Below are 25,397 nucleotides of genomic sequence, written 5' to 3'. Positions count from 1 at the left end.
GGGGGAAAACAGCACCCTCCATGCTGCAAGAGGAACACATGCTAATATAGTAGTCTTTGATTCAAGATAGAAGCTGCTTTAAGGGAACAAAGTAGTTCACTTAAACCAAAGATTTTGGTTAATATCAAGGCCACTAACTAAGTGGTAAGTCAGATGAAGCAATTCAGAAGATAGTAATTAAAGATAACTCTTTTCCCTAGCAGGATATAATGTCATGGATTTATACTGGAAAAGTTTACAGCAGACATCTGCTGCTGCTTCCTTCTTTTTCATATTCATTCTCTAACCCCCTTATTTTATCAATTGATTTTAGGCTGCAAGCCTGTGGGCATGGAATTGTCTTTTAAAAAATTTATTGCATAGCGCTTAGTCAGTTCAGGTGATTTATAAATAAAATATGACGGTGGTGTTTATAGCAGGCAAAAAGTAATAATATCTGCAGAACAGAATGAAGATCAGCAGCACAAACCTGTTTAAGTCTGCTTAAGCTGCAGTGGTATGAAGTGGGGCAGCAGCATGGTGATGGAGAGAGCCAAGCCTGGTTGCCGTTTTATGTCATCTCCCCACCCGACATCCCGGATGCCTTGGGTCAAAAGGTTCCATTTTGCTTGGGAAGTTCAGCTAGAAGAAACCTAGCTAACAAGGGCAAATCAAAGTTGAATTTTGCCTGCTAAATGCCGCTATTGACATGGACACATCAGTGGCCGCTCCGTCTATTCAGCCAGCATGGCACCTCCTGAGGCCATAGGGACATAGGATGCTGCCTTATACTGAGTGAGATCACTAGTCCATCAAGGACAGTACAGTTGACAGTGACTGGCAGTGTGTCTCCAGGATTTTAGACATGATTCTCTACTAGCCCTACCTAGAGATGCCAGGGATTGAGCCTGGGGCCTTTTGCATGCAAAGCAGGTGCTCTACAACTGAGCTTCAGCCCTTCCCCAACTGTCCTCTGTGCTTAACCCAATCAAAGCCTCAAGGCACCATCAATCAATGACAGAGAGCCATGAAATAATAAATGGCTATTCCAAAAAGTACTAAAAAACCCAGATAACTTTCTTTTGTAAAACAATAATTTCTTTTTGGAAACCGCCTTTTCAGAAGTCTGATTCCGTCCATTTAAACTTGAGATACCCTGTTCACATGTCATCGTGGTGTCTGGCAACAAATCATGGGTTACTTAACCCGCAGGGCCATGGGCGTGTATGAATCATATATGAGCTGCTTCTCATTTGTATTAACACCCTCGAATACCGTTAAGCTGTGGCTTGTTCTTGGATTAACTTGGGGTTGTTTAACTGATAAACAACCCCAAGTGCCTCTGTCTGGACATCACAGAAACAACCCTTGAATGTGGCATTCGAAGGTTGTTAATGCAAACAGGAAGCAGCTCACACACGGCCCACATCCCTACAATTTGTGAGTTAATTAAGCCATGATTTGCTGCTGGCTGCCACCGTTATGTTTAAACAAGGCCATTGCTTCCCTATCCCATTATAGGTGTTAATCAATTTAACAAAACTAGGATGGTTGTGTTATCACCAGTTACTGTTGTTGTGATTGTCACTGGGCTCATCTTAAGCATTACATGGAATTGTCACAGACAGTACATTTTACATGTCATTGCCATTTGGCCCCATTATCCCCTCTATAGTATATACCCACGTATAGGGTGGGATAAAAGTGCTATAATAAATAAATAAATAAAAATACTGCCAACTGAGGGTAACACTCCATGAATCCAATGAAATCTTATACCACGACAAATCTGTTAGCCTTTAACATGCCAAAAGTCTTATAGTTGTTTTCACTCTGTGAAACGAAGAGAGTGCTCCAGCAGAAGGTGGAAAACTCGTCATGAGGGTGCAGTATCATCCCTCTTAGTAATTCAAAAGTAACCTGTAGATCAGTTCAAAATCAAATCCAGCACTAATAGGAGGCTAAGAACCATCTGTTTCTGTTAGTACTGGCCGTATCATTCTGTCCTAAGAGCTGCTATAAATGTTCAGCAGACAGTGAGATCATGCTGTACATTTATAGCTTTACATCAAGTACTTCTTATGTCATGCAAAATTTGTTTTCAGTGTCACGTTAAGTATCTAAGGTTTTCATGAAAGGAAAAGTGCTGATCCCACCCTGTTGTGTGTAGGTGGTGACACTGACACTTAGTGAATGAGTTTGCTGTTAGTATAAAGCAGCCATCCAGATGTATTGGATTGCAACTCCCATCATCTCCAGTCAACATAGCCTTTGTTGGCAGAGAATGAAGGGAATTGCAGTCCAATACATTTTGAAGGCCAAAAGTTGATGCAGGTTGCTATATAGGATTAAAAAGTTGTCCTGGTGGCTGCAAAACAAATCACATTTAAACCTGGATTCTAAAACTCTTTTCCACAAAAAGAATGGCCTTAACTAAATATACAAGTTATTCTTTCACTTTAGCCCTCACCTTGTAATATTCACACCTGTAAAATTGCTTCTATTCCCTATAACCACACAAATCAAATTACTGTTATTGTTCATATTAGGTGGATGCTTGAGGGATAGAAGCTGGGAGAAAAACAAGACCTGTTAGTATTTCGGTCTTCATTATTTGGGGATATGTAGTGCTTGAAACTCATTAGGACAGAGAGAGAGAGAGAGAGAAGGCTCTGGAGATCCGCTACATCCTGGTTATGTAACTAGATACTTGAGTCTTTCTTTCCTTTCTCAAGCTATTGAGAATGGACGTGTGGGGTGGTAATTCATTACACTGGAGCTGGCAACAATTCAAAAGGAATAAGTTATTCTCAAAGGCTGTGATTAACATTATGTCTGCATATGTGTGTTCACATGTTCAATTGAAATCGCAGAGGCACAGAATGTAGTCCACTAGGAACATCTCTTCAACAAATCCCTTGAAATTAGGACTGTCATCCAATTAAAGAAATCTTAATTAATTGCATGAGTTTTGGTTGATTAATTAATCGATTACATCTGCATAAATTTGTACATGAATTCCGAAGAAGAAAGCAATCTCTCTGATATGAATATGTCAGAGAAAGGAGGAATGTCTTTTCTAAGACAGCACCTGCCACTGTGATTTTTGTAAGTCATTATAGTAAAAATAATAATCTTTTTTAAAAATCTGATGCCTGATTCCTTAAGGGGGCACCTTTTAAAATTGATAAAAAGATTTTTAGGATGCAATCCCATGCATACTTAGACAGAAAAAAAGTCCTACAGCTCTCAGCATTCCACAGCCAGCTCCCTAATTCCATTTTTGGTACACTGAATCTTTGTTTAATTAATTCCACTTTGCTACACCTGGAACTAGTAGGGTGACCATATGAAAGGAGGACAGGGCTCCTGTATCTATGATAGTTGTATTGAAAAGAGAATTTTAGCAGGTGTCACAGCACCTGGTGAAATCCCCTCTTCATCACAACAGTTAAAGCTGCAAGAGCATTGCCCTCTTTTGTGTCTGGTCACTCTAGTATAGCTCCTGCAAACGAATCAGTGGGAAGCACTTAGCACAATAATAATATATTAATAAAATGCCACAACAGCAGCACACAGCTTGCCCATCCTCAGAGAGGACAGGAGGTTTGCAAGAAGAGGAGGAGGCTCCCCTTCCTCACTGTCAGTCAGGCACTGGAGCGAGTCAAGGCAACTACATCTTCCCGTAGGAGGCTACGTGTGGCTTGGAGGATGAGGATGACGAGGACCCCCTTCTCCTGCACTGGAAGCCCAGCCAGCCAACAGGAGTAATAGTTTAACTGAAAAACAGCCTGCCTGACTCAGGTGTAGAAGCTTACTCACTCAGCCCAGCAGCACTTTCACACTGTGGCTGACTTCTATGAATCCGAGCATAAACACGTAACCAGATCTTCTAGATCTCTCTCTCCTTCTCTAAATCTCACTTTGCAAACAAACAACCCCTAATCTCAATAATTGGCATTCCCTCCCACAAACAATGCAATTAGAGGAGAACAGAACAGGGAGAGAGCGTGATGTGGCAATTCCTAATTAGTTAGCCACACATATCAGTATCAATTATCAAAACTACCCCACCCCATCACCCCATGTTCCTTATTGGGAGGTTTTCAATTAGACACACCACACACAAAAAATGGTAGGATAATTTTGGAAATGTTAGAGGAGCTCCAATCGGGCACATCTCCGCTCTGAAATTATTTGATGGGTTTAGAAGTGGCCAATCTCGCTCTGGAAGATCGAATGCTCTGTGGATGTTCGCGGTTACCAGATAATTCTGGGGTGGAGAGCCCATCCCTAATATATATTGTTTCACATGTCATTAGCAGACTTTCCCAACATGGTCCCCTCCAGATATTTTGGCCCACAACTCTTAGCATATTACTCCACTGTCCTTTTTACCGTGACCTCCGTAAAGATCTTATTACACCAATTCTTTTTAAAAAAACCAGGGAGATCTGAAGCATTTTATTTAAAACACCTATTATCAGATCAGAACCCTCTGATTACACACAATGTAGCACGATTCTGTGCATCTGCTATCACCTGCAGAAAAGTTATGATAAAACAAGGATAGTAAGCCTCTGCTATTACAATTTCGTTTATGACATTTTGTGTTTCAGATACATGACTCCTGTTCTTCAGTCTTTAACAAGACTGTCTTTATAATAGTTGTAATTGTAGTTATTCTAACCTGACGGTTGGAGACTTTTGTCTCCCTGTTCTTAATTTGGCTTGCTTTTATAATGATTGTATTTTGCTTTTATAATTATTGTATTTCTAGATGTTTCTATTTTGCTGGTCTATGACCATAATAAATTTTGACTTTGACAACTTTGACTTCCTAACCATTAGCCATGCTGACTGGGCCTGGTGGGAGTTGAAATTCCAAACATCTGGAGGATACGAGATTGATGAAGGCTAGTCATTAGACTGCTTTATGATACTAATGTGACACCATAAACAGGTTTATGTATTTGGCCATTGTAATGCTACTTTCTCAGACAGAATGCTTTGAAGAATAGGAAACAGGGATTTCAACACGATTAAAAAATATACTTAGTTCGACATTATACACAACTGCATGTAACAAAACTCTGAAGTTTCTTTCATTACAAAAAGGTTACTCTGGAAGTGGGTGATCCGGGAGAGGAGACATAGTGGTAGGTTGAGATGCTGCATCCTTTTCTCACCTGCTGCTTTTCCACTGCAACATCCCCACACCTGACGGATTCCAGATATGTTGCAAATATGTATTTGAAACCACATGAGGCAGAAAACAGTTTGTGGGGGGTGTAGCAGTAAAACAGTTGGCAAAAAAGGAAAAAAGCTCCCTTCCCCACCCAGCACCATTTATCTGGCAGAACGTTAACTGGCTAACATAAACCATTAATCCATTTTGACTTCTATTACCTAAAGGCCAAAACTATTTAGTTTCTAATTGTAGCTGCTGAATCAATAGCTGCTGACATTCAGGACAGTTATGATTCCCCCTGCCCCTCAAAACAATTTTGGTGCCATATTTGACAAGTAAATGTGATGTGACAACTCCATTCTGATTATTGTTTACATACATTTCTTTTCAAAAATGGCTAACTTTCCTCCAATAACCACTAGTGCAATAGATCCAGGATGAGCAGTAGCAAAATAAGCAGAATAATCCTCAAGGTTCATAGAAAGCTGTACGAAATATTCATGTAGTTCTATTAACTCCCCCCCCCCGCAATATTTAATAATAAAGAAAACACATGTATAACACTCTGCCTTACTTGTAATTCCTTTCCCAGAACTTGACTGGTCTGGCATACGATGTGAGAAAAATGACACTCCCAAGAAACGGACTCAATGGAGTAGAAAAAATTGCAGTGGCCAGAGTTTGAAAGAAGAGCATCGCAGAGTCTGAAAATTTCAAGTTAAGGTAACACAGATGAAGTTCACTGCATTTTACGTTGTCCTTCGGGCACCTTCTGACCTATTTATTTTCCTAACTTTCTCCCCAAACAGGCAGATGCAATGAAGTAACAGATAACAGCTAAGGATCAAGGAAAGAACGACAACTATTCAAACTTTAGCACATAGCATAGGCCTAATTCTGTCTGAAACGGTGAACCTATGTCTAGGCTGTACCACTTCAGACTGCAGATGGGAGCTCCCATATTTGGGTGGAATAAATTCTAATATGTTCCTCCACACACATAATGAGATGTCAGGGAGTGTTCTTCTCACTAGACTTTACCCTGACATGCTAATTTTCTATGGCCTTAACTACACCTAAGGATTATCCCAGGCAAATGGTGGGGTTGTCCCTGCCTGCTCCTAAGATCCCCTGTGTGTTATTTGGATGCACAGCGATAATCCCGGGATGATCCCGGGATATAGGCCTGGTCTAGCCATGGCCTATGTTTGCATACAAAGGAGTATTAAATACGTGATTCCCCATCTGCAGCCTGTAGCACAGTCCAGACACAAGTCCCCCCCACACACACACATTTCCCACAAGTGAGAACTAGGCCTCAGTAAGCAAGGTGTCAGGATGGGTGGTGGAGGGTGCAAAAGATGTCTAAGTTGCCCAGTCACATGTGTTGCCCAGGGACATGCATAGGAAATTCACCAGCTACATAACACTACAGAACTTTAGAAGAAGCTGTTGAAAGTGCATTTTTATCCATTCATAACATAAAATAACTTTAAAAGCCTCTATGTGACAGACTCTGAGATTCTCAGATTCTCAGACTCTCAGGCATCAAGAATAGGGAACATCAAGAATGCACACTGAACCTTACAACACAGGAAAACTAAAAAGGAAGCACATTGGTTTTGTAATGAAATGAACATATGATGAACATTAAATGAGTGGAGCAAGTCTTCCTTCACTATTGGTTATTTGTTGAATGTTTTCCATTAATCAATGTAATATTATTTACCTGGCATTTAAAATGTATCCAAACTTTGAATACTCCAGTGTTTTGGATGCAAATTGTAAGGATGACCTAGCCAAAATTAAGCACTCTTATTTCTCAATGAATTCAGGGATAGAGATTTAAGCATGTCCTGAATTCCCTTATTGCAATCAATGTTACTTAAAAGTGCTTAATGTTAGCTGAATTAGGCTCCTTGCCACTGAAATCAGTTTGGAGCACTATACTGAGATGTGTGTAAAATCGGTTTTTAACCTTCTATCACACATGAGCAACCTGTGCTCTCAAAATGAATAAATAATGTGAGATAGTTGAGAAAATGCTTTTCCTCTTTGATTTTGGCAATTAAGAAATCACATATATTTTCCTCTAAGGGCTAATCAGGCAAACTTTGGATGTTATCTGCAATGTTAATAAATTCTTATCAACTATATTACTGCAACAGAGAGAGCGAGAGAGTGCTAGCTTTAGAATGGTGTCTGTGCATATTAGTAGATATATGAGATGAGCTGCCCTCAGAGCCTCCAAGTTGCAAAGTCAATGGAGAGGATATAAAGTGGGGGAGGGAAGTGTCAACGAAGTTCAACTGCCACAACACAGTGGACTCATGATTCATACTGGCTTAGAAGGACAGAAAGTCACCACTAGTGTAAAGAGCAAAAGAGGCAGAGAAACAAGAGGATGATGGTAGGGGAAGCCTCCTACTATCTGTAATACTATCTGTATTACTGATGCAGATAGTAATACTAACTATCTGCATCAGATAGTTAGTATTACAAAAATGTTATCAAATGCCAAAAGAACCAAATGCACACTCAAATGCACTGGAAGCGCTCAATCCACACAGATGTTTTCCTGTTCTGATACAGGCAGGAAGTATCAGAGCTCTCATACCAGTGGGGCAACTGTGGAATTTAGGACAAAACAGACACAAAGGAGAACAGGGCCCATGCATTTCTAACAGCCATGAAGAAGGAGGAATTCCAGCATGTGCAGTTTCTCTAATCTCTGCTGAGATTTTTACGCCTACACAATTATTATAAGGCCCTTGTTCTCCTTTTCATTTTGTGACACTAGCTGAATCCCAGCAATAATCTAATGAAACAACATTTGGGATCTCACTGTGAAAATGTAACATGAAAACTAAAAGACAAGAAAGTTGATTTCATCAAGACCTGAGTACATATATCTATGTGGTCGACTGCACTCTAACAGTTTCCTTTTGGCTTTGTAACAATGTGGTGACTGTTTGGCATTAGCTCAACAGTTTTACAGCATTGGTTATGAATATATGAAACTGACATTAGTAATTGTGATCAACTCAAGCAATGTAGAAACTAGAAACTCGTACAACTCTCTTAAAGTGAGATGTTTTAAGTTTCATGTGCGTGTGGAGCCCACACATCCCACTATGGAATAGATATACAAGTTCCTGCTTGAAGAATTTGGAGGGTGCTTTTTGTCCTTTATACTGGAAACATAGAAACAGCAAGCCATATACTTGCAAACATCTGGATCAGCCCTAGCTCCCTGCTCTATTGGGGATCAACTTCAATTGGAATGGAGATAGAAATGTTTCCATAGGGATCCTGAGAGCTTGCTGATGCATAAAGGATTTGCCTAACCTCAAGTGCAACTACAGCTACAACTAATGTTTACATTAAACAGTTCAAATATGGAGAACCTTGCAAAAATGATAGGCGGGGGACATAGGCTAGCTGGAGTCACAGTGAACAGGCAACATAGACACATGCTATCTGATCAATATTCATAACTCTAGAATACCTAGACAGAAAGATAGGACAGCCACAAATCTAAGATCAAAGGAATGTAGGAGGCAAAGTGTCAGCAAGGTAGGTATAACATAATATCTGAAGACTGCACTACACAATAGCACGTCTGAGATACACTGACACTCCTACATAGAACTAGGTGGGTGTAGTACTGCCAACTATTTCTTATCTGTGTGGATCTTGATGTGGTTGGTCAACACATGCACAGAGCCTGCACACCAGTGCTCTATGGAACATGCTTGCACACAGGCTCTGCATGCATATAGGCCAGCTTATGTTGTAACAGCCCTTTTAACATGATGCCAACCATATCCCCCTTCGTGTGTGACCTCCCCCCAAAGGTCAAAACACACTGAAAAAGGCTGTCGGGGTCACACCTGCCCTTGATATTGCACGGATCTCCAAGTGCCACCCTCACTGTCCACATATTAGCCAGGAAGACAGGGAAGCGTGGAGGTTTCCCATAACTCTGAACTTTGACTCTGGCACGATCCAGGATTCCAGGATCAGGGGAAACCTCCACCTGAAGAGGTCTATGGGCAAACACTTCCCCTGCCTGGGAGATCCATGCTAATGTGTGGGTGGCAAGGGCAGGGCCAGGAGAAGCCGTGCAATATTAAGGGCAGGGCTAAAGGCACCCGGCCTCCCACCCGGCTCCTTTCAACAGGCTTTTCCCCCTTCATACAAGTAACGTGTGAAGGAGGCTCATGTAGACTTCCTAAACGTGCAAAAGGTCTTTTCTGTGGCACTGTAAGCAGGCAGCATCACATCTCAATTGTTTGCCAAGTCTCAACAATTTTAGTGGAATTTACTTCTATGTAAGACACTTAGGCGCAGAGTGCTAATATGCCAAATTGTACACAGCACTGCGCAGTTCCATCGTTCAAAGTAGCTTTCCGTATTACCATTTAATGACACTGGGCCAGTCCCATCAGTAGCTTCCATTTTTTAAAATGTCATGTCAAAATGATTAATATAGAGAACTAGCCTAGAGACAAATGTGTGAAATCTGAGAGTCTGAGAGCCAATGATGTATATTACCCATTCTTACACAGTGTTTTGTTTCATAGGAGGGTAACTGCAGAAATAAAGCAGACATCAGTTACAAGTGCTGCACTACCACACAAGTAATAATGCCATAAGTTAAAATGGCATACATTTCTCAATTTATTACTTTCCCCTCATTTATAGCTGATAAATAATTGATATTCCACTTTTCAAAATATTGTTCAAAGTAGCTTTTCCTGCATTATGTAGCACTACCACCACCTGCCTCTGGAAATAGCAATACTTTGGCTCAAAATGTTTAAAAGTTCTTTTTAAAAAACCCACTGTTAATATAAATTACCCAGGAGTGTCAGGCTTTTTTTTCCAGCTTCTGAATACAGAACAAAATAGCAAACATACTTTTGTGAAGGATATGAGGTATAGCAAAAAGCTGAGCAAACACATGGAATGAAGAGCCCCAAGCAATTTGCCAAGGTGCAATATATGTCATTATGAACTGTAATTTTTGCAGCAGGTCCCATAGCTGAAAGAAAGAAAGAAAAAAACAAGTTATGACAGTATATGTGAAATCCATTTTTAAAAGGAGCATTTTACCTTACACATCTCATACAAGGACATAGCGCCAAAGTATCCATATTGCAATTGTACTACCTGTTAGGTTATATTGATAATCAATTAATATAAAAAGTGAAGTAGAATTGCTTTTTACAGTATTGGAACTGGAGCCCGAATGGTTTCATGGGAACAGAGAATATCTAATGCAAAACATATAAAGCAAAACCAACCCGAATCCTGCAAACATCTCCTTCCTTTAAAAAAAAAAAAAGGGGGGGGGTAATCTTTGTAGCCTAGATGTTTGCACAAACCTGGAGAAGAAGAAAAACTTCCCTAAAACAAAAATGTAGAATAGTTAAAATGTGAGTGAGACGTCTTTATTTAGTACATTGTATGCTCTGGCGTGGGCTGGTCTATGAAGTCACGAAGAGTCAGAAGCAACTGAACTTATAAACAAAAAAATGTCACCCTGCCCTTAAGGCAGAACTAGATGTTTCAAGAGATAAAGGGCTACATCTTAAAAGAGTAGCTCCATGTCGCCGCCTCCCTCTGCCCCACTGTAATACGTGCTGCAATTTACACTGTGACCTGACATAGTAACATTGTGAATTATGATGGCAACAGATGGCCAAGGCTAGACGTACTGTTGGTATAGGGGACAGTAGTAATGGTGGCGGTGGAGGAGGCGGTAACGGCTGTGCCGGTATCGAAGACGCGGCTTCAGTCGTCGAAGTTTGTGGCAAAGGGTCATTTGCCGGTACCGATAGAGGTTGTACGGCATCGACCGTCGGTATCGGTTTATTAGGAGTCGGAGGAGGAATAGACGGCCGAGTAGGATTCAGCACACTCTTTTTAAGAGATTTTTTTTCTCTTTTTATTTTGCTCCTTCGAGCTCATGGCAGTATGTTTTGACTTCTTAGCTTTCTTTGTTAATTTTTTAGCAATCGAAAACGTAATGCCTCTCCCTGGCGTAGCAGGCAATTCCAGTTGTTGTGCCTCAGCAAGCAATGGCGAGTTTGGAGAGGTTTCAACAGGCTCCATAATACAGGATTTCGACGTCGATGGCTTGTCGACTGCTTGTAAGGCTTTGCTCCAGAGGAGAGCTTTAAGTCTGTCTGACCTATGTCGCCGTGTTTGTTTAGAAAAGGCTTGGCAAAAACGGCAGGTATCAACGACGTGGGCCTCACCTTGACACAAAAGGCAAAGGGAGTGCCCGTCGGATGGGGGGAGCTTACTCCGGCAATTTGTACATTTTCTGAAAGGCACCTTGAGGGCCATGCGCCCTTTCGGGCGGTCGCTTTTCGCGAAAGAGAAAAACAAAATAATGAAAATAAGAATAAGAATAAAGTAGAAATATAAGATTGATAGAAAGAGAAGAAAAAAACGCCTCTAACAGTAGTGTTTTTATTTTCTACAGAGAATTTCCCAAACGATGTCACCACAATGGCGGTCGAAAGAGAACTGAGGTAATGGGCGGGAACCCCCTCTTTGCCCATGCGCATTCACAGCGTAGGGGAGGGGTTCCTGCCAAAAACGCCTCAGCTATAGAAGTTTTCCCCCCGAACGAGACTCCGCACAGGCGCAGAGTCCACTGTTTGTGTGATGCACAGAGACCACGAAGAAGAACATTGTGAATTATGATGGCAACAGATGGCATGGCCGTACACTAAATGCTATGAAGTGGGGAGGAAGAAACCCTACACAGGCTTGCCATTTTCAGTGGTAGCGCTGTATCTACTTTGGATCAATTCATGCATTCACATTTGAAGTGTACTGTACATCATAGTGGTGTCTGTTTTGCCAGTCCAACTTCAATGAGAATGTGGTTCCACTATATGCCTTGACCCTGGTGTCGCATGCTACCTCAATTGAACTTTTAGACATTCCTTCAATGGCCTGATGAATCTGGAGGCATGGTGGAACACACAGTAATGACTGCTTCATCAGGTCTTCATCTATTTGGACTAACAAAGGAGAAAGTCACCACACACTGAAAATAATCCCACCAATAGGACGTTATATCCCTTTCCCATAACGCCAAAACTCTTCACAAAACAAGAGACACAAAATTACAAATCTTACCAGGCTCTTTAAGCAAACTATGTAAATTGGGTGAACCATGAAAATCAAGAAACATTATATGAATCTGCCCAATTTGCAGAACTTACATCTGCTGCATCATTTGTGTTTTATAATCACAGAGTTTGGGGCATTTTAATGCAGCATTCAAGATCTCCAGATTCATAGCCCTGTTATAACATAACTGTCAGGTACCTACTTTGAAACATCTTGCTGTTTCCACTATTGAATTGAAATTATGTTTTCCTTTGATATATATATACATATACAATTAGAGAGAATATTTGCGCATTTACAGCCTAATTTAGTGTTAATCTCCTTAATGCGGATTGCTCACGACTATTTTTTTAGCAATCTTTCTGCATCTTTGGAGAAAATTGGCAGAGCTGGGGAGATTGGCATGTTGCTGATGGCACAGATTTCCTCATTGCAGTGCTGTTCCTTTTCTATAAATCTATCTCATAGGCATCAAAATATTCATTATTTATGTATCTTGGTTTTCTTTCATTCCTTCATCTATTATTCTATAGGGAACAACAGATACATTCTAATAAATTATGCTTCTTAATTAAAAAGTATATAGAATGTTTGTATGATACATACTATTTATCAAACCCTGGTGATATTTTAATTGATGACTTCACTAAAGGGTAAATCTATCACAAAATCTGAATACGCGCTTGAGAAAATTTAACATTCAAGTATCAAATTTGAAATTCAGAATGAAGTTGTTCAATTATTAAGTAAGCCACATTCAAATGATGACATTTGATTAAGATGTTTCATTACTGGTATACTTATAGACCTGGTTTAAATGATTAAACAATCCATGGTTAGTTAAACGCAGATTGTTTGTGTATGGTTGGAAGCGAGTGAGCATGCTAGCTTCTGCCCGCTCATCAGCTTCCACTTTGCTAATGCGGTTTCTGGGTTATTTGCCATGATGTCCGAACACGGAACTCTGCGTTGCTGAAGAAGAAACAAACCAGAGTTTTAATCCAACAACAAATCATGGGTTAAAACTCTGGGTTGCTTCTCTCTTAACAATCCAGAGTTCCAGGTTCAGCTGTCACAGCAAACAATATAGGAACAGTCCTAGGTTGTTTAGCAAAGCGGAAGCAGCAAAGTGGTTGGGAGCCGCATGCTCATTCACTTCCATGCACTCATCCATGGTTTGTTCACCAATGGTTGTTTGATCATGCGAACCGGGTCACAGGATTGTATCCAATGTTGTCCTTCTGTTCATGGAAGGCTCTTTGATCCAGCAGAGAATTCTATGAACAGAAAAGGCTAGGAAAGCAATTTTCACTGATTTCCCCTTTCCTTCACACGCACATACACACCACCACATCTGCTCCAGAGGGATGGGGTTGCTCCAGAACAACATGGGAAATGGGGTGCGGGGGACTGGAAGGATCTTTTTTTCAAAGATCACCTGCCTCCCCTGGCCATTCACAATAGCCTCCGCTGGATCAAAGAGGCTTCTATGAATGGAAGCACAGCATTGGATACCCCCTTTTGTTTTGCAGTTAAGGATGTTTCATTACAACCTATTGTCACGACTCAAGGAGACGCCCCAGCAGGTGGTTTTGAGCAGAGCAGATTACGTTGACAGATCCATTTTGTAACATTTTTCAAAGAAAAGTCTGACAGGTTAGGACCTTAGCTGATAATCAGAGGCAAGCACAAACTTGCCAAAGGGCAAGGTTTAACCAAGCATATAAAACATTTCAGTCTCAAGTAGCAAAGACCTCTCCAACAACATTTTGACCTAAGGAAGAGTACTCTGTTTGATTACCAAAACCAAACAAAAACCTTGTATATTTCTGTCATCACTAGACACTTATAAAACCATCCAAGTCCTTTAAGAAAAGAACCATTGGGCTCTTCATTAAAAACAAAACAAAAATTAATCTTTCCCAAAATTTACTTGTCATAAATATATAGCTCAAAACCGTATGAAATAATGATACGCTATAATCTGAGAAATAGCTGCTCAGGAAGTACTATACCCAGAAAGCCTGCCGATGGCAGAAATTTCTATTCAGGCTTTGGAAATGTAGGCTCAACAAATGTGCATTCAGAGGCCATCACTTATCAAGCAAGCTATATCTTTGCCATTTATGATGTAGATGTTGTAGGTGTCAGGTTGTGTATTTTAAGCCTTCTGGACAATTTGGCTCCAGTTTCTTATCAGTGAATACACTGAGAAAAAACGGTTTTCTGAAACCACCAAGTGTTTGTCAGAGAAAGTAATCTTCAGCCATCTCACACATACCCATTCATACTGGAAATTCTGCTATAGTTCATATTCCACAGCATGGAGTTCCAGTGCTGCTGACATGCAATGCGGAGGCATGAGGGCATTTACGGAGGAGAAACCACAGGCAGGGAGAGGGCTTTACACTTCCCACACCTGTTGCTTTTTGCATTGCAACCATTCCTCTTTGATTCCTGGATTCCTTTTATGTCTCAGGAATGTTCTTTATTAAAAAGTAACAAATAAAGCTGCAAGCAAAGGCACCAGCATGGTAGGATTCCTGTTGTTACATTAGCACAAGCAGACATCACTTTGCTTCCTGTCAGCTGTTAAGAGCAGCATGTATACTTTATCAACCTGAATCACCCTGGAACAGGAATGGTAACAAAGTTACAACACTCAGACCCTAGGTAAAAAGGAAAGATTTTCCTATGTCTCAAGCAGCCTCAAGTCTCCTATTTACAGTAAGCTATTTCTAATCCTGGATCACAGCCAAGATACATCACCTTTGTGTATTAACTTTATGTGTGGAACAGTATAAAACTTATACAACTGAAACTTTGGCATCCTGAAGACTGAAGAGCAACCATGTCAAGTTCCAGTAACAGTCTCTCAAGACCACGCCACAATTCTGGTACCATATTTCTTCGATTGTAAGACGCCATCGATTGTAAGATGCACACTAATTTCAGTACCACCAACAGAAAAAAAAAACACCTAAGACACACCTGCGATTCTAAGACGCACCCCATTTTTAGAGATGTTTATATGGGGAAAAAAGTGTGTCTTAGAATCGAAGAAATAGGGTAATTATATGGAATATTCAGCTTGCTGACCTATAAAGGAATGATCAATGTTTTGGGGTACTTAATTTGCTTTGTATTGGAGAACTGATCAAAGTTCTCTGCCTGCTTTCAATAAAATTAGCCTGGCATGCTGTGTCTCAACAAAAGTTGGTAGTGAAATATAGGATAAGGGACATAACCAGCAATACCTTTAGGGACAATTTCTTTTGCTTTTTTTCTGCAATATTCCTGACCACTTTCCACCAACTGGGGGTTCCACTATGTGGTAGATGGCCAAAAGGTAGCCAAGAAGAGTAGATCACAGTGGTAAATACAAAGCAGGTGTGGAAAATAATGTCTAGTGAGCAGCCATGTTGACTTGCATCCTTAGATCTCACTGTATTGCATTACTATCATGACCAATAGGGACAGACCTACCATTATGCAGAGGGAGGTGGCCACTTCAGGCAGCTAATTCTGGGTGTCATAGGAACTTAGGAACATGGGAAGCTGCCTTATACTGAGTCAGACCATTGGTCCATCTAGCCCAGTATTGGCACCACTGACTGACAGCAGCTGTCCAGGTTTTTCCAGGCAGTTATTTTTCCAGCCCCACCTGGAGATGATGGGAATTGAACCCGGAACCTTCTGCATGCAAAGCAGGTGCTCTATCATCGTGCTATGATAGAAAAGCAAATGGTTAGTGATCTAATTTCATATTGCTGTATTTTTACTGTCAGGGAGTGGGAGAGATGTTTGTGGGATTTCCTGTCTCTGGTGCCAAATAGCTTGACCAGCCTTGGGAACTATATAGCTTGATTGGGGGCGTGGGTGCCATTTGCTGCTCCACCACAGGCAGTAAATGTTTCGGGCCAGCCATAGCAAGAGATAGAATAACTGCAAAGCACATTACTGATGACAAATGAAAAAACTGTCAGCTGACATAGGCCAACAAAAAGAGGGGATATTATCTTCTGTACTTTTATTTCATTGCCTTTGATGACTAGCAGAAAAGAAAATGGATATGCTCTCTCAACCATTGCTTTGATGTGATGCACATAGCTTATTTTTCTACTGAGATTATTATATAGACTTACAACACTTAGGAAAGAGTCTTGTCACAGGCATAGGGAAACTCACACCTTCAGCAAATAATAAGATCCTGGCTGTCACTTTCAGAGTTATTTCTACATAGCCAAAGGTGGTGACAGTAAAAACGTGCTTTCTATCTCTTAGAATAGTTGTGAACATTGTAGTGACTGAACAAGTGCATTGATTGAAGCTGTCAGATCCTTTTCTTGCTGAAGCAGAGTAAGCCACAAAGAGCTGGGAAACCAAAACAGAAACGTCGTTTGATACCGTCTGAGCAGGGATCATATCAGTGTGTGGTCTTTCCTGGAGATGTAATTACTCCATATGAACTTTCTGAAAGGCCAGCCCACAAAATTCTGAGGAGTCTTGGGAAATGGATCCATGGATAAATTACTAATATCGTGAAAAATGTCTTCATTTCTGCAAAATGCATCAAATGCAAATCTTTTAATTACAGGCTCACAGCTTGATATTGCCATTTGCATTGTCCTAGCACACCTCTACTTAGGGCAGCCAGGTGTCCTACTTTTCAGGAGACGGTCCTCTATTTGAAGAGCTATCAGAGGTCAGTCCTCTATTTAAAGGTCTTCACTATTTGATGGGCTCCCCAGTCCAAGTCTGATTTAAAGATCAAAAACCGTAAGAAGGGAGAGCAGGGCCCTTGATGTTGCCCCTCACGAGTTAGCCTTGTAGACTGAGCAGGCACACAGGTCACCTGGCCACACTCCCCACTATGGTGAGATGTCTTATATTTCTATTTAAATTACAGTTATTATTTCTAAACTGACATTTACACATGCATATTAGCATATGCAAAATGCTGACAGCCCGGTTGTGTTGGCCTCTGTCAGCTGACAGTTTCTTTTGTCTGCTTTTTTTGGTGATACATTCCTCCTTTTTTTGGCAATGTGTAAGTGGCCACACTACTGCCACGTGAAAGAACTTTAGCGCCACGACTTCGTGCCTGTTCTTTTGATTCTATTCGCTTAATTCACCAGATATTACTATCATGCTCATGATCCTGCATTAGATTCCTGCACTGAGCTGGGGGTTGGACTCGATGGCCTTATAGGCCCCTTCCAACTCTACTATTCTATGATTCCATGATTTAAGCAGTTTTCGAGAGTTATTTTTAAACACATTTTCTTACATTGGCCCAAATAAACAGAACAAACACATATCAACTATTAGGAACATTCTAAACCTCTGAGACCAATAAAGACCTGCCTCTTAAAAGAATGATTACATTTGTTCCCAGGCTATTGTATTTCTTCAATAAAACTGTTGATGTAGATGTGGGGATTACAGTAATTATAAGAGTACTTGGTTCAAGGGCCAAAATATGAACTTTCAAGGGCTGCACTGAAGAAGCTGGACCTAATCAAAATATTTTGCAGACTGGAGTTCAAATCCACAGTCCAGAGCATTGTATTCTCACAAGCATTTGCTTACAATACAGATGGCCAAATCTTCTTCTTATTAAATGTTATTTAAAATATATTTATATCACTTTCATCTGAAGATACTAGGGCAGTATACAAAATGTAAAAATATATTTTAAAAATCAATACAATGTACAATAAAATGCAGAAAATACATAAAACAAACAGCTCACATCGACCAGCTTAATATAAACCACTTTAAAATGCTGGGGCAGAAATTATATGATGTTGGTGGCAGTCGCAGCTCCATGGGGAGGGTGTTCCTCAGTCAGAGCACTCACAAGAGGGAAGGATTCCCCCCCTTGTTGTCACAGAATGGACCAATTTTATTTGCCTTCTCAGGGCCAAACCATGCATGGCATTTCTTTGCACTTTTACAACAGCATGCTGAAACAGGCTACTTGTATTTTGACGAGCCCTAGTCCAGAATGTTCTCCCAACCTGCTGGAAATCGCTGCCCCTTCTTTTTTGCCCCTGAAGGTTCTGCCTGCAAAAAGCAGCTTCTGAAGCAAATAGCAGCCAGGGAGGGAGCTATTTTCAGCAGGAAATTGCTGGGGTGTGTGTGTGGCATCTAGATTGGGAACATGTTCTAGAGCAGAATCCCACAACTGCTTTTTCTTCAAAATAGCAGTGGCCAGTTTAAGCATGCTATTGTAAAAGCCTGAATAATTATGGCCATATGTAGTTTGGCCTTCAGGGGCTGCTCAGTTCTTCAGAAACTAGTCCTGGGTATGGGAGGAGGGGACGGGACTATTAGACCCCTTAGAGAAAGCCAAAACAAACCTTTGCTCTTGTACCACTTTCTTTGGATATGTTATCCAAAATGTATAGTTCCATGCTTTTGGATGTATGCATTTGTAAGTGTCTTGAACGGAAGTTATTTTTTGATCCTGGAATTTCCTTATTGTGTTTTGAAAAAGAAATCCATTGAATTACATGAATATTCTTGGAGGGTGGGGCGGAGAAAGGAATGTAACTGAATTGTGGCTCCATAACAGTTAATGCTTTAGGCCCTGAAAGCACTTTATCCACATCATCTCAGTAACATTTACATCAACCCTGTAAGGTAGATTGTTTTTGTTAGTAACCCATATTATTCCTGTCATTATTATCTTTACCGTTTCTCCAGTAGTCCTTTCCTCCCCTCTAGAGCTTGCTGCCTAGGAGAGGATGCAAGGCTGTGAGAGGGGAGACCCAGGGGCTTCCTCCAGCACTGCTCAGCATACACTTCTTTCCATTGTAGCACAGTAACAAGCTCACATAAATGAGAACTCCCCAATTACCACATTTAAAAATAAATTTGGAAAAACAGTCTCATTTTGGCTTTAGAGATAAATCAAGCTCAAAAGCCTGGAGTCTGTTCTGCAAGTGATTTGTGTTTAGTGCTTGAGCATGGCACCTTGCCAATGCTTACACCAAACAAGAAGTGTTGGGCTGGGAATTTTAAGAATAAATTTAAGGCATACTGTTCTGAAAAGTGGGACAAGAAGATTAAGACAGACACTAGGAGTGAAAAATTCATTTCTTATCTCACAGCTGATTAGATAATTAAATGATTTCCTAGAGGAGGTTCTCAAGTCAAAAACCAGAGACACCAAAAAGATAAAGAAACATTCAAGTAATCAGCCTGGTGAGCAGACCTTCACAAGTGACCCAGGAAAGCATGTTCCAACTCATTAATTATTCTATTTTTTAAAATTGCTCTACAGTTGTGAATCTCTACAGCATCATGTCAACACAGAAGTCAACATGTCATTTCAAAGACATTTTACTTTAAGACTATTCCTTCCTAAAGTTATGGTAGGCTGTAGTTATACACATGTTTATTATTGCTTACAATTACAATTACAGTGGGGCTTTAAAGAAGAATTCACTTGCCTTATTAAATACAATTGACATCATGAAGAAATTCAACAACAAGTTCTCGGAGAAATCTTTGTAGTCAAACTTGAAGAAGATTACAGTAAAGCTTAATGTAACAAACTGGTGAATGGGATTACAAAATGAAGAGCGCAACAGCTTCATTCCTGCAATCGTAATCAGAAAGATTTCACAGCTGAAAGAAAAGAAAAGAAACAATTAGGCAAACTAGAATAGATACCAATAAATACAACAGGTCTATTTCTGCTTGGCTTAATTAATCCCAACAAAATGTTGACCATTTATTTTTGCCATTAGCACCATTTTTAAATTTTGTTTATTGAATCCAATCACTACATCAAGGCTTTCAAAGCTTCTATTCCAATTCATAGAATCATAGAATAGCAGAGTTGGAAGGGGCCTACAAGGCCATCAAGTCCAACCTCCTGCTCAATGCAGGAATCCACCCTAAAGCATCCCTGACAGATGGTTGTCCAGCTGCCTCTTGAAGGCTTCTAGTGTGGGAGAGGCCACAACCTCACCAGGCAACTGATTCCATTGTCGTACTGCTCTACGTTTTTCCTGATGTCCAGCCGGAATCTGGCTTCCTTTAACTTGAGCCCGTTATTCCGTGTCCTGCACTTTGGGAGGATCGAGAAGAGATCCTGGCCCTCCTCTGTGTGACAACCTTTTAAGTATTTGAAGAGTGCTATAATGTCTCCCCTCAATCTTCTCTTCTCCAGGCTAAACATGCCCAGTTCTTTCAGTCTCTCTTCATAGGGCTTTGTTTCCAGACCCCTGATCATCCTGGTTGCCCTCCTCTGAACACGCTCCAGCTTGTTTGTGTCCTTCTTGAATTGTGGAACCCAGAACTGGACACAATACTCTAGATGAAGCCTAACAGGGCCGAATAGAGAGGAACCAGTACCTCACGTGATTTGGAAGCTATACTTCTATTAATGCAGCCCAAAATAGCATTTGCCTTTCTTGCAGCCATATTGCACTGTTGGCTCTTATTCAGCTTGCGATCTACAACAATTCCAAGATCCTTCTCATTTGTAGTATTGCTGAGCCAAGTATCCCCCATCTTGTAAATGTGTCTTTGGTTTCTAGTTCCTAAATGTAGAACTTGGCATTTATCCCTATTAAATTTCATTCTGTTGTTTTCAGCCCAGCACTCTAGCCTATCAAGATCACTTTGAAGTTTGTTTCTGTCTTCCAGGGTATTAACTATCCCACCCAATTTTGTGTCATCTGCAAATTTGATAAGCGTTCCCTGCACCTCCTCCTCCAAATCATTAATAAAAATGTTGAAGAGCACTGGGCCCAGGACTGAACCCTGCGGCACCCCACTCGTTGCCTCTCCCCAGTTTGAGAAGGTTCCATTGATAAGTACTCTTTGAGTCCGATTCTGTAGCCAACTGTGAATCCACCTAATAGTTGTTCCATCTAGCCCACTTTTAGCTAGTTTGTTAATCAGAATATCATGGGGCACTTTGTCAAAAGCTTTGCTGAAGTCAAGATATATGACATCCACAGCATTCCCACAGTCCACAAGGGAGGTTACCTGATCAAAAAATGAGATCAAATTAGTCTGACAGGACTTGTTCCTGACAAATCCATGTTGGCTTCTAGTGATCACCGCATTGATTTCAAGCTGTTTACAGATTGACTTCTTTATAATCTGCTCCAAAATTTTCCCAGGGATGGATGTCAGACTGACTGGTCTGTAGTTCCCAGGTTCCTCCTTTTTGCCCTTTTTGAAGATAGGGACAACGTTAGCCCTCCTCCAGTTCTCCGGCACCTCACCCGTCTTCCATGATTTTGCAAAGATAATAGACAAAGGTTCTGAAAGTTCTTCCACTAGCTCCTTCATTACTCTAGGATGCAGTTCATCGGGCCCTGGAGATTTGAACTCAATCAATGAAATTAGGTGTTCTTTGACCATTTGTTTATCAATCTCAAATTGCAATCCTGCCCACTCAACTTCTGCTTCACTTTCTCCAGGGGGGTCATAGACCCGCTTTTGGGAGAAGACTGAGGCAAAGTAGGAATTGAGCACTTCAGCCTTTTCTTTGTCATCTGTTATCAATTTGCAATCCCCATTAAGCAGTTGAACCACCATTTCTTTCCTCTGTCTTTTACTACTCACGTATCTGAAGAAAGCCTTTTTATTGCTTTTAGCACCCCTCGCTAACCTCAGCTCATTCTGAGCTTTAGCCTTCCTGATGCCATTTCGGCACTTCTGCGCCACCTGTCTGTACTCTTGTTTTGTAGCCTGGCCTTCCTTCCACTTCCTATATGTATCCTTTTTTGTTTTCAGGTCATCTCTAAGCTTTCTGTGGAGCCACATTGGTTTCCTCTGTTGTCTTCTATCTTTTCTCCTGGTTGAAATTGTTTGTAACTGTGCCTTTAAAATTTCCTTTTTTAAATACTCCCACCCATCCTCCACTCCTTTTCTCATTAGGCTCCCTTTCCACGGGACCTTACTTATTATAGTTCTGAGTTTATTAAAATCAGCTTTCCTAAAATCCAGAGTACGTGTATGGCTACGCTCGACTTTTGTCTCCTTCATAATCAAGAATTCAAGTATGACGTGGTCACTTTCCCCCAGAGTTCCCGTAACTGCCACTTTATCCACTAAGTCATCCCTGTTGGTTAATATCAAGTCAAGGATTGCCGATCCTCTAGTTCCTTCCTTCACTTTCTGTAGGAGAAAGTTATCACCCACACATGTCAGGAATTTCTTGGAAGGGCCACTTTTGGCAGTATTTGTCTCTCAACAGATATCGGGGTAATTGAAGTCCCCCATCACTACTACATCACACTTCCTTGAAACACTGGCAATTTGTTTCTCAAAAGTTTTGTCCTCGTCTTCTCCTTGATTGGGTGGTCAGTAGTAGACTCCGATTATCGTATTCTTTTTATTCCTAGCCCCATTTATTTTAATCCAGACGCTCTCGATGGGGCTCCCAGTCAATACATTCCTTTCATAAATGTATTGTGGCCCAATCTGTATTATACATACCTGGACAAGCAGAATGCACAGTCAGTTGTACAACAGGTTGCACAAGGTTTATGCACAACCATTGGCAAAATAGGTTGCTCAAGTGTAATGCACAACCTTGTGCAAATTGTGCAAACATAATTTTATTTGGATTCTCCTCTTGTGCATAGTTTGGAACCTAGTTTTCACTTTTGAACATGGCACTTCTTTGAAATGTAATATGTTCAAATTAAGTGATCAGCCTGTTGTGGGAAAAGCAGACAGTGATTGTGAGTATCCTAGAAAAGGGTAACAAACCTCTTGTTCTTACATAAATGGGCCAGCTACAAGTCGAGGGTAGAAGGTAAATAGGAGGCTCATTGTCTGGATTAATGTAGCCTTTCACCGACTTTTATGTAGTGATCCTAAGTGTGAAGCTTTCCAGAATTCAGCTTTAGTTATATTTACCTCATTGAGCCAAGGCATATTTTTTGTACTAGAGGCGTGCCTGTCCCACTCCCAAAGGGACCTAATGTCAAGATGAAGCAGTAGCAGAAGGTGAAGTCAGAGGAAGTAAAGAGGTCAAAGATGGGGAGAAAAGGGGGTTTTCTTTTCAACCATGAGAACTGTAGGTTTTTTCCGCTGAAGTCATGGTTGAAATTAGTCTTGTGAAGATGACAGAGCCCCAGATGAGGAAAACGCGACATGTGACACTGCAAGTATTTCCGCATTAAATTAAAATAAACCATATATATGTCATAGCATTTTCACAATGAGTGACATATGCTAGGAATTTCAAGACCTTGATGCAGGTTGTGCTCCTGTCATTTCATCAAGGTATTCAGCCTGGACTGATTTAGGCAGATTTGAATTCAAATGGCACTTGTTCTTTGTTCTGTCTCTTCTTGTAGATCTTTAGGTTTGCTAGAGATGAGGCTACTCCAAGCAATCAAATAAATGTTGCTGTGTGAATGAAATGTCAGGAACTCTTTTGTGGGCTGTCAGAACTTCTTCTCTCATCCATACTTTCATTTTTGAAGGCAACACAGATAAGTAGAAGATTGTTTCTGAACTTTCTGGCAGACACACTTCAGTGTCAGGAGAATACTTGCTGGGCGTGATACACTTCCAGACAAATGAAGTCTGAGGGGGAAGAGCAAGGAGGAGAGTATCTCAAGGGGGCAGAAAAAGTTACAGCTGTTCTAGCAGACTCACGCAATTTGCAGAAGCCAAATTCAATCCACCAGCGATATGTGGTAGCCCACCAGGCTCCTTTTTCCCGCCTGTCTACTACTTCAAAAGGGGGGGGTGGCGGCGGCGGCGGCAAGCAGTTCCCAAGCCACAATACGTGGCTGTTAACTGGCATCAGCTTGGAGTGTGTCAGATGCTGCTGGGCCTCTGGGATGAACCACTGGATTGGAGGCAGCAGCTTCTCAGAGAAGAACCTTCTGGACTGACTCCGCACACCCAAGCTGACTATTGGATTATTTTAGGCATAAAGGGCTTCCTGTTCCAGATGAGCCTTGCTCTTGACCTTTAGTGTGTTCTTATATGCTCGGTTATTCTTTGGTCTCGGCTTCTGACTTGGTTTTTTGATCCAGAGTAGAGGCTTGTTCCACAGCTCCTGGTTCCAAACTCTTGGCTCACCTTAATCAGCTGCCCATGATGCATCCCTGACAGTAAGTCACACATTATGCAGGCCTCGGTTGTAGGCCTGCTACAGACCTAACATTCCCCAGCTCTTAATTCGACAAATCATGCATCACGACATACGAGCAACTTACTGTGGAGTTAATCTCTTATCTTTGCTGATTGAAAAAGCATCATTGGTAAGGGCATTCAGTATTATTGCAGGATACAAGACGTACTTTTCAAAACACTGAAGCCACACATAGATTCTTTCAAACCACATTAAATGGGCAGCATCTGAAATTTTTCAAAGAAGAACACCACTTTGTCAAAACACCTGCAATGCCAATAATAGATAGCCATTAATTAATTAATTAATTAATTTATGACAATGAATGTGAATGCTCTGATGAGGAGGATTTTGTTCTCTCATCATGTTCTAGAATCCTAAAAAGAGAAAATCCATAGGTGCTTCTGATCTTATGAGCAACTAGATGTTGGTTAAGCATCAAATCATTGGCCAGTGTCGCAGGTGACCCTGAATAGATAAAGGAGCAAAGTGAGAATTAAATGGCACTTCTAGAAGCAACAGAAAATAACTGAAGAGAGAACAACAAAGAAAACTAGCTATATCTAAGGGGAGGAACACATTGCAGGAAACCAACAATAGCAATGAAAGGGGGTAGTACCCAAATAATAAAGAAATTAGGAACAACATAAGAGGGTTGTGGCACCTTTAAAAACCAACAATTTTATTTTGGCACACGTTTTTATGGGCTATACCCCATCAGATGCCAAAAGGCATTACAAGATTTTTTGCTGCAATAGATAAGCACAGCTGCTCTCTGGAAAAAAATCAGAAAAGTATAGGACAAGAGCAGCTGTAGAATAGGATTGATTAAGAAGGTGATTATAATTCAGAGACCTTGTTTTGATGACATGCTGTGGTGTCCGCAGGTGCCAAATTGCATATGCAACCTCTACTTAGGGATTGTGAGAACCCAGCAAGCATGAG

General features: G+C 40.9%; 1 protein-coding gene across 1 annotated transcript in view; it reads right to left on the bottom strand.

The window, feature by feature from the left end:
• Window positions 1-25,397, bottom strand: part of PCNX2 (pecanex 2) — a 140,934-nt gene that overhangs the window by 52,854 nt on the left and 62,683 nt on the right. Inside the window, exons 20-23 of the mRNA XM_063124381.1 lie at window positions 24,538-24,679; window positions 19,786-19,963; window positions 10,107-10,217; window positions 5,745-5,872 (exon numbers count right to left, since the gene is read on the bottom strand). Coding sequence (XP_062980451.1) covers window positions 5,745-5,872; window positions 10,107-10,217; window positions 19,786-19,963; window positions 24,538-24,679 — 559 coding nt within the window. The remainder of the gene's footprint in view (window positions 1-5,744; window positions 5,873-10,106; window positions 10,218-19,785; window positions 19,964-24,537; window positions 24,680-25,397) is intronic.

Source organism: Elgaria multicarinata, chromosome 4, assembly GCF_023053635.1.
Source record: "Elgaria multicarinata webbii isolate HBS135686 ecotype San Diego chromosome 4, rElgMul1.1.pri, whole genome shotgun sequence".
In the NCBI taxonomy this organism is placed as follows: Eukaryota; Metazoa; Chordata; class Lepidosauria; order Squamata; family Anguidae; genus Elgaria; species Elgaria multicarinata.
This window is presented reverse-complemented; position numbering and strand designations above follow the sequence as displayed.